This window comes from Helobdella robusta, assembly GCF_000326865.2.
Source record: "Helobdella robusta unplaced genomic scaffold HELROscaffold_24, whole genome shotgun sequence".
Classification (NCBI taxonomy): Eukaryota; Metazoa; Annelida; class Clitellata; order Rhynchobdellida; family Glossiphoniidae; genus Helobdella; species Helobdella robusta.
Genome location: NW_008704261.1, coordinates 2,322,326 through 2,333,569, shown reverse-complemented (window position 1 = coordinate 2,333,569; position 11,244 = coordinate 2,322,326). Strand labels below are relative to the sequence as shown.

Here is an 11,244-nt window from a genome sequence, read left to right as displayed (position 1 = left end):
TATGCACCCATTTCTGACATCCTATACACAATACCGAGTTAGCCTTCACTCTCCAGTCACATACCCCACAGGGGTCTATTTTACTTATCACTCGCTCCCCACCGTCCCCACTCACCATTACCTTCGTCTTACCAATATTAACTTTGAACCCTTTCTTTTCAATAACACTTTTCCATCTGTCAAATTTTAACTGCAATTCTTCCATGCTATCAGCCATCAAGACTAAATCATCTGCATACAAAATCTCAAATAACAACCCCTCCATTATGTTTCCACCCACAACATCCATCACAATTGCAAACAGAAACGGTGATAACACTGATCCTTGATGCACTCCTACCTTAACACTAAAAGCGTCCGACATCCCCCTTCCAACCCTCACCTTTGTCTTTGCCCCTTCATACAGCTGCATCACAGCTTTAACAAGTCTCTCATTCACTCCTTTCTTTCTCAACGCCCATTCAATGACCTTCCTCGGTACTCGATCAAAAGCCTTTTCTAGATCCACAAAACACATGTACAATCTTCGTTTCTTCTTTCTATAATTCTCCTGCAACATTCTCACCATGAACAACGCATCCACCGTTCCCCTACCAGGCATAAACCCACACTGCATTTCATTAACTGTAACCATACTTCTCAACTTCCTCTCAAGCACCCTCTCCACTACCTTCATTCCGTGCTCTAGTAATTTCACACCCCTATATGACCCACAATCTCTCACATCTCCTTTGCCCTTATACAACGGCACCAACACTGTGTCGCCAATCCTCAGGTATACCTTCATCATCAAACATACTGTTTGATCATAACTTCAATTCCTATCACCCCACTCGCTTTTATATGTTCTGCCGCCACTTCCGAAACCCCTGTCGCCTTACCTAGTTTCATTTCTCTAACTGCTTTCTCTACTTCCTCATCGTCACCTTCTCTATAGGTCCGTGTGTGACCGCGGATTCCACATCTCCATCCCACTCATTCTCTTCATTCATCAACCTTTCCATATGAGCTTTCCACACCTGAGCTTTTTCCTCCTCATCTATGCACAACTTGCCAGATCCATCCCAAACACATCCATTCCCTATAACATCTTTCCTATCCCTCATCGACTGCTTTGCTACTTTGAACATTTTCCTCGAACTCACATCAAATTCCATTTCCTTCATTAAGCTATCTGATGCTTTCGTCATTGCAGTTGCCACTGCCTGTTTTGCAACCTTCTTAGCCTTCCTATACTCAGACTCCGCTTCCTCCGTCATGTCCCTTCTCCATACCCTTAACCTCTCCTTCTTGACTTCCAAAACCCTTCTTATATCTTCATCCCACCACCACGTCTCACCATGCCTACACTTTCCTTTCGTCCATCCACATACTTTATCTGCCGTAGCCAACACACAGTCCCTGTATCTCTCCCAAACATCTCCATCTTTACCACTCTCCCAATTTTCAGCCACCTTCACTTCAAATGCCTTCCTCACCTCTGCATCCTGCAACTTCCATGTCTTTCTCTTTGCCACAAACTTATCCTTCTTCCTCCTCCCCATTTCTTTTGATGTCACATCCATCACAACCATACTATGCTGCAACATACCAGATATCGCCTTCACATTCTTCACATACTTCCTATGTTTGGCCCTTACCAATATATAGTCTATCATCGATCTTTGTTCCCCTGACTTATAAGTAATCAATCGCGCTGGTTCCCTTGTGAACCAAGTATTCCCCACCACCATGCTATGTGCATCTCCCAACTCCAACACTCTACGCCCTTCCTCATTCCGTATACCATATCCCCATCCCCCATGTACACCTTCATATCCGTCTGCATCCGCCCCCACATGACCATTCAAATCACCCAACAACACCACAAACTCATTCAACCCCGCTTGCCCAATCTCGTCAGAAACATCATCATAAAACCTATCCTTCTTCTCTTCCTTCCTACTTTGTTGCGGAGCATATCCTGATATCACCCTCACTATTACTTTTCCAAACACCATCACCACCACAATTACACCATTGCTTCTCCGCCTCACTTCCAACACCTCCACCAACTCTTCTCTTACCATCACACCAACTCCTCCCATACCATCATCCCCCTTCCACCACACTATCACACTACCCTAACCCAATATTAACCAATTTTAATGCAGATTTTATTTTCAAAATTTCTGTCGAATTTTGTTACTGGTGGCCAGTGATGAGCTATTGCTAACTTTTCATTGTCGTCCAGCCTAATGCTTGAAACCATTGCAGTATGTCATATCTTTTTTTTTATTAGTCTTTATTATTGCAGCTCTTACATACGCAGAACCACTTACAATGTTACAGATATATTATCTATATATCTTTTTTTTATTATGTTCTTCATATCTTCAACCATTGATTTGAAGCACCCATCTTCGCCAAAAAGGCTGTTATCCTTTTCACACGACGTACGCATGTATTTATGTGCACGCGCAATCACCGCATCATATACGCTGAGTATATGATAGCCATTGAGATGTTTTTGACTAAGCACGCATTTGAACCCCTGAGCCATCTCGCTGGCCAACATGCGACAACTTACGTCGTCTACCCATCTGCCAACCTCGAAAGGATGGACGGCTGGGTTGACCGGGAGGCGGCTACCCGGATGAACCTGTAGAAACTGCAGAATTCGAACCCGGGTCAGGGAGTGGTAGACGGACCGTTAACCACTCGGCCACTCTTCATGTTTTTTAGTTTTAAATAATTCCTTGAAATCTCAACAATCCTCCAAATGTTATTCAAGCTATCCACACCAATAAAAATGTAATAAAAGCCATCATCATCATCACCGCATCAATAACACTTACAGAATCTTCTTGCCTCTCCCACAGCCGGAAATATTCAGCTTCCTTCTGTCTTTGAATCATCACCTGCTCATTATCTCGCTCCTGTCTCTCTCGTTCTCTCTCCATTCTTCTCTTTTTCACTTTCTCAAGTTCCATCTGAAACAGAAAAATTGAATAATTTTACTTATAACAATGCTCCAAGAAAAACATGAATAACAAAATGCACTGTATATTATCGAAGAAATAAAACAAATAAATGATTTGTTTTAAAATATTATCAACCAACTTTATTTTCAATCATCTTCCTCTTCTGCAACTTCTCAATCTCTCTCAGTGATATGTCTGCTTTGCCCTCATTCTCCAGCTTTTTGTGCCACACAAATGTATCCGACCAGTGCTCATCTCCAAATGGATTGTCTTGGTTTGTGTAGCCCTGGTGAGGTTTCGAAAAATTTAATCATTTATTTAATTAAAATTATTTATTCAAATTAAGTTAATGTAACCTAAGAAAACAGTGATGTAAAAAACTTGAATCCTTTTAAATGTATGGTTGCTAATATTGAACGACATCCGTTACAAAAACATTAATTTATTTACTAAAAACAACAGTCATGAAAGATTCATCTTTAAAAAAAAAAAACAATAAACTAATTATTTAAAATAGTTTCATGAGTAAAATGAAAAATCATGTTTAAGAACAGGAGAATCATTCTCAAAATGAAAATTTTATCCCAAAATATTATTCCCCAGAACAAAAAACAGCATTTGAACATTGTGTGTGGCGAATGAAGTCTATACTGAAGCTAATAAACTGTCATTTATTGGACAAGAAAAATATAATATTGTAAAATAAATAATTGAAAATTAATTTTCATATATTAATCTCATCAGATCATCTATGTGCAAGAAATGAATGATGATGCGTAACATAACATAACATTAAAAACTAGCCCCACTACACCAAGCTAACCAATAACTCTTCATCCCATCCCATCTTCTCCTTTGCCTTTCTACTTTTAGCAAGCTGTTATTGATTTTTTGTCCAATTTAAATTTCGAATTCAATAACTTTCAGTAATCATTTAAATGGAAATATTTCAAATTACACATTATAGCAATGCTATCAGATATAAATAAATTGCCAAACCTTCTTAGCTAATCTTCTCGCTCGCTTTTCTTCTGGGGTCTCCAAGGCTTTCATTTTCTCTTTTTCTTTTTTCTTCCTGTTGTTAATATAACAAACATTAATTAATAAATAATCTTGTTTCGGCCAAAAATTGGCCAATAGTTTAGCCAAACCAAAACTTATTTTCAAGAGTTTTTAAACAGCAACTTTTTCATTATGTTCATTAAAATTTGTGTTTTAAACTAAAAATAGTAGCTGAGTTAAATACTTTAATTTAAATAGTACATTAAAAGTAAATTTGATTTTTTCAAGCCCAACCAGTCAAATTTAACTGGATTTAGAACAACAAATCATGCAGGAGCCGAATTTGTTAAATTGTTACAATACATTATATTACTTGTAATTATGTCCTTATTAGCTTGCCAACACTAGTCTCAAACCCAGCTAAAACTTTGTTATATTACATTCCTATCAATAAATTAATTAATTAGAATTTAATGCAAATTGAATTTATACATCTTTATCAATTTCTGTAGACACTTTTATTTGCAAAGATAACATACGCATAGAAGCAAACATATATTAAAACTTATATAAAAAAAAAACATGTGCAATTATGCAAGCAGCAGACATCTTAACTTATTTTGAAAAACAAATTTCTCAATGACGGTGCTTGGTGTTGATCTCTGATAATTTAAAAATAATTCAGATAATAACGATAGTCACATAAATAAGATGGCCCAAGTGAAACAATTTTAATTTTTCTCACTTCAAATCATTTTTCATATATACAATATGCTCATTGTTCAGTAATTAATAATATACATTATTGATTATACAGTAGTATACTCTTACATACATGTTCACAGATATATGTACAATGTATGAATGCATGCATACATTTTACATGCGCTTGTACAAATATGAATACATAAATGCATACATAGAAATAAAAATACACTCAAACTTCGGTTATAAAAATCCAGCTAAAATATAAAATCCAGCCTAACAAAATTTTTATTTCTACCATTTTCTTTTTATTTAATCTAAAAGTTTTCAATTTTGAATATTAAAAGTATATATATATAATATATACCATAATAATTTTTGTAATTTATCAAAATATTTTTCTAATGAATTTATTGAGCGACTTATGCTTAATGATGATTAATCTTATTGGCTTGTTGCAATTGAGTGTTTTGTTTACTTTACCATACAACCCTACACTACACAATTTCTTTCATTTGATGTGTGTTGACCGCATCTGAGAAATGCGCTACGTTTTGATGTTTGATATACATTATAATAATTAACATAATTTAAATTTTTTTAACTTTTTTAACAAGTTTCGGTTTCGGTTCAAGATCATGGCCGAAGGTTCGGATTCAACAAAATTTAAGTTTCGGTCGGACGCTAGTTAATAATGTAATTATGATCATTATAAAAAATTAAAATTGTACAAACTTCATGTGTTTCTTGTCACTTTTATCCATTTTTCGAATTTGGAACGAATTTAATACGGAATAAGTAAGTACGGTTGTGAACTTAGATAACAATCGACCTACATTTATATATTTTATATATATATCATATATATAGAATAGAGTAAACATACATGATATCGTGGTCACCATCGTGATCATGGATGCAACCTACATGATTTATGTATATTATATTTATTGTTTATTCTATGCATATAAAGCAGGTCGGAATTTCATGTAGTTCATATAATATAGTACTATAATAATACTTTTGTTGTTATTGTTAGTTGCATTGTTGTTTTTGTTGCTAGATTTTTGTTCTTTGCGTTCATGGATATATACCATAGACCGTAATAATGCAGAACTATAATTTTGAGTAGCATAGATAAAAAAGCGTTCAATTGTGAACTTAATATATATAGGTTATATAAAAAATAAACTCTAGTGTTTTTTACGACAGAATAATATAGCATATATTTAAAAAATATAACTTTTGAAACTATTTTAGCACCAATTAAAATATACAAAAAAATTATAAAATATAGAAAAAATACTAATTTTATCAAAAAATTTATTCAATAGCGACTGAATAAAATTTCTCAAAACAGTAACCGAGTTATCTGTTACATTTTTATACATATAATGAAAAACAGTAAACAAACTAAAGCGTTTAGAGTTTTATTTAGTTCTTTTGCACATTAACAAATTGTTTAAAGTCAAGTACCTAAATCTTCGACGACATAAATAAAATACATAGACAATTTTTGGAATATTTATAGTATAGTATGTATAGTGTCCACATTCATATCAGCAGAATGTAATCAATTTTTTCTTATGAATACAAATTGACTAACAATATAAACACTAAAGATGAACAATTTTTTTTAAATAAATACAAATTCGGATGTTTTTAATAAAAAAAGCTATTAATGCAAAATGGCAATTATCTTGAATGATGTTTGCGTAAAAAAAACCTCATTCTTATATATATATATATACATATATATGTATATATATGTATTGTTATATATATATATAAGAATTCACATTTATATACACATATATACATATATATATATATATATATATATATATATATATATGTATATATATATATATATATTAACAATAATTTCCCAATTATTTATTCAATATTATTGACTTTGTTAATTTTACTATCTTCATTATTGCTATTATTATTATTATTATTATATATATATATGTATATATATATGTGTAATATATAATATATATATGTAAATATACATATATATATTAAATATTAAATATAAATATATATAAATACATTTACCAGCATATATATATATATATATATATTAAGTCGGTTAATATATATATATATATATATATATATATATATTATATATGCTGGGAAAAGACATAATTAATGCAGTAATTTATGAAATTTACAGAATTTCAAGCGTTGGATAGTCTTTATTACATTTCTCAATTATTTCAAACCAAATTCTTGTCGTCATTATTTATTTTAGTAACGTTAAAATAATATTCAGTTTTCCAAATCATTCTTGAGTGTATAGAACATATTTCAATCATTTTCAGCATTGTTGCAGTTTATCTAGAGAATTTGTATAACCCGGCACTTGTTGCAGTTTTTATAGAGAATTTGTGTAACCCAGGGCCCTTTTTCTGTGATTTGCATTTATTATTATTATTGACTTTGTTAATTTTACTATCTTCATAATTGTTATTATTGACTTCAAGATCTCAAGACCCATCTGTTTGCAAAATTCATTGAGGAGCGCTGTTGAACATCGCGGAAATAGCGCTTTGCAAGCTAATTGATTGATTGATTGATTGACTTTGTTATCTTTTTATTAAATTGATATGATTTCTTTGTTTGGGTAAATTGTTTTGAAACTTTTATTTATTGCTTTGGTGTAGTGTTTTATTGTTTTGACAGCACTTTTGTCGATGTTGCTTTCTTCAGTGTCTTCATCGGTACCATTATTGTTGTTATTATATTTTATTATTGTCCTTCTTGTTGGAAGTATTGTTGAAATATTTTGTTGTTTGTTTATCAGGGGTTGTTTTATGTCAATGAAAATGGTTTCTGCTAATTTAAGATGGGAATGGCTGGAATTACAAAATATTATTTTGGTCTTGTTTTCCAGGAATTTTTTTGTAGTTTTAATATTATGTGTGTGTGTGTGTGTGTGTGTGTTCTAAGTGTATTTTCAGAACCTTTCCTTTTGTGCATGATCAGACGTCTAGTTAGCGATGTTGTAGTTACTCCGATACACGAAACATTCTGATGTGCACTGCACAGCCGATATCCATATATCAGATGGCTACGTTTTAAAGTCGAACCATGCTGAAAAGTGCAGTTGTTGTTCATGGCAAGATTTGATGTCTTTGCATTCCTATAATAAATTCGTAGTTTTATTTTGTCAGAAGGGTTAGTTGGTTTGACATTTTTATCTTGAAAAGTTGATTTTTCTAGATGACCAATAAAGAAGTTGGCAAAAAGAACACCAAGAGGTGAGCCCATGGCAACTCTGTCTATCTGCTTGTATAATTTCCCATTGGGACTTTAGAAAGGTGGCTTCGTGGTGCAAATTTGCAACAATGACTTTAGCATGTGTTTAGGTATTTTTAATGGGGTATGATTGAAGTGGTAAACGGTGTTGATTATTATGTTGATGGTATTTTTGATGGGAATATTTCAGGTGTGGTATATTTTCTTACTATTCATCATGTCAAACAATGTATCCATTTTTTCTAGGAATTGCACAGTTGTTTTACAATCTATACAAATTCTTCACAATTTTATAAACATCTAAAGGCTTTGGTCACAAAACTATTCAATATTTGAGCCGCTAATTTAACCTGAAGTTATGTAAGTTTTTTATAATTAAGTAAATTTTTATGATAATAAAATATATTTGTATGTTGATATTTTTTTAAATACATGTACATACTCAAAAATATTGTTAAATATGTACTGAAAGTATGAATTATGTTAAATGGTACCTTCATTTTCTGATTATTTTAATTAACATGTTGGTCAGTTAATTTGTTAGCCAACTTGAAACCAGTCGTATACTGTGCAGATTATAATTTGTCTATGTATTCCCATTTAATCAAAACACCATTTGATTCTATCATTTTTTTATCAGCCCGGACAAGTTTCGACATATGACATGCATCATATAACGTAGATTTCTCTATTAGTTGATGGTAATTAAAAAATGGTTTGACAAAAATAGGCAAATCAAAGATACACCAAATATAACTAGATTTGTTCGTAAGCCATCCATCACCAGTGTCATTACCTGAATTTGTACAATAATAATATTCAAGTAAGTTTGATAAAATAACTTTAAAAATCAAAAAAACAAAACAGAAATCGTAATAAGTTTTGACAAAAATTATACTTTCAATCCAATCTCTTCCTGAGCCTCAATTGCATTCAATACAAGAACTTGTATGCTTTTGAACAAAAAGTAAACAGTGGGATACTTCCATGAACCTGGTGTAACAACTATTATTAAAACCTACTATCTATCATCATGCATCTGTTTCGTGTTTTTTCTTCAGGTAATTCAACATTGAAAGATTGAAGCTGGCCCTCCATCTACAGATTCTAACCCCTTTGATACATTTAAATACTTAAATTTTTCAATTGTAATTATATATATATATATATATATATATATATATATATAAATTAACTTACCATGCTAATGTACGTTTATTTATGTGGTAAATGTAATGGTAATCCTTTACTTTTCAAACAACTGGTAGCTCTTTCCACTGTACAAATGTTATGTCAATACAAATCGGTTTAGCTCCTCAGTATAAGTTTGGTTCGGTTTCATGAAAAGTTTTGTTGGAATATCTGAAATGCCAATTGAATTTTAAAAATTAAAAAATGTTGCATATGTAATGGTCTATTGCTAAAAATTATTTTTTTTAATTTTAATAATTAACATACCAGAATAAAAAAGTAACGTTGAGGTAAGTTCCTCATTGTATTTCTTCAACTTCATAACTTCATTTCTATATGTATATACTTAAACTTTGACTTTTAATTTTTTGGTGTAATTGCATAGAACCCTTCTGGTAATTTTTAATGATATATTTTATTTTTTAGCTTTTCTTTTCAGGCTTTACTGTGTCAATACCTGTCTGTTAAATTTTTAATTTTCCTTTTAACAATTCATATTAATTATTTCAACAATTATTTATAATTTTGGTTATAGTTATAAAAACTATTTTTCTCTGTTTAGATGAAGCATCGTACACACAAACCAATTTAACAATTGATGTTGATGGAACTGCAACATTTTCTAAAGACTTTGAAGATAACTAAAGTTTTAATATTGCACATGAATGAATGCATGCATCAAAGTATGTGTGGCAGATTCAACGTAATTTTTGTCCAATATGGGCATCTTCTTATTGGCATAAAATAATGAAATATATATTAACTGTAGTTCATGCAATCAGTAATATATCAATCTAAGTAAATTTGATATTTAAACAAAAATACTGGCCCATCAGTAGAGTTTGTCTCCATCATTAATACGGATTGTAGTTCAGGTAGAGTATTTGCCTGATCATTTGGTAAAAGCCAAAAACGATAAATATTTAATATACTTGATTATATGATTTGAAGGAGCAATTATATAATTAAAATACTAACTGTAATATGTTAGTGTCATGCAATTAATTAATTCGTGCTTCATTTTTCATGATGCATTGATAATTAGTTATTTCTTTAAAATTTAACGTTAATTTAATTTTTCAAACATTTAAAATCAAAAATTGTTTATTAATTACAAAAAGAACAAAATCTTTTGAAATACTGTAGGAACTGAATTTTTTTTAAGCAGCATTTTAGAACCTACTTTGTAAAAGCATTCTTGTAAAAAAATGCCTGCTGCAGATGAAAATATTTTTTTTACTATAAAAATTTGTAATATGATTTTTTATATTCCCTTCCCACTGTATTCTTCGACTGTCATCTTTTGGTAGTCTGTTCGGTTTTATTACTTAAATAAAGCTTAACAATGTTAAGTCAAAGTATTATTATAATAATATTCATATTGTTATATTATACATACTTATGTAAAGTTACGCCGATATGTTTATAAGATCCATGGCATTGGGATATTGAACACATGGGCTTGGTTAAACTTAATGTATATAAAAAATATTAAATAAATAAGAAGAAAATGTTTTAAATGTTATATTACAAAAAACGAAAACTTCGTGTAGACGATTAAATATAAAAAAGTAAAAAATCAATAAAGTGTCAATTACTACGAAGAAATGTTTAATGTTTACGCGCCAAGTTATGCTCTGTTAATTCCATAGAACTAAGAAAATTTTTTAGAAAAGTAATAATTTTTATGCCATGGTAGATATTGTCTTGTTTTGGTAAGGGGCTGTCCAATGTCCATAAAGGATGTCACGCTTTTTTAATGTTTTTAACCCTCCTCCCCCGTGTCACAAACTGTCACAAATCGACCAACCCCCAAAAATAAGCATGTCACAAAACTTAACCCTCCCTCTTAGTGAAGAGTTATTAAACAATGTAATTGTTTTATGCATTTTATTTTTTATTGATATCAAAATAACGAATGACGAGTTTATATGACAATGTTTGATATTTAAGTGCCTTACCGTAGTTAAAATATAACAAATTAATATTAACTTCCTTATATTTAACGGTAAACTTTAACGATGGCATTTAAATTTGACTCCTCTTTTAATTAATATTCATGAGCTATTTGCTCGCTTGAAAACTTTAATATTCATTTTTCATATATATGAAA

General features: G+C 31.0%; 1 protein-coding gene across 1 annotated transcript in view; it reads right to left on the bottom strand.

Annotated features, from left to right (window-relative positions):
- HELRODRAFT_154769 (hypothetical protein) overlaps positions 1-5,464 on the bottom strand; it is a 20,761-nt gene extending 15,297 nt beyond the window's left edge. Inside the window, exons 1-5 of the mRNA XM_009019430.1 lie at positions 5,406-5,464; positions 3,963-4,038; positions 3,787-3,840; positions 3,103-3,249; positions 2,838-2,972 (exon numbers count right to left, since the gene is read on the bottom strand). Of these exons, the coding sequence (XP_009017678.1) occupies positions 2,838-2,972; positions 3,103-3,249; positions 3,787-3,840; positions 3,963-4,038; positions 5,406-5,434 (441 nt within the window). The 5' untranslated portion in view covers positions 5,435-5,464. The remainder of the gene's footprint in view (positions 1-2,837; positions 2,973-3,102; positions 3,250-3,786; positions 3,841-3,962; positions 4,039-5,405) is intronic.
- Positions 5,465-11,244: the final 5,780 nt, after the last annotated feature.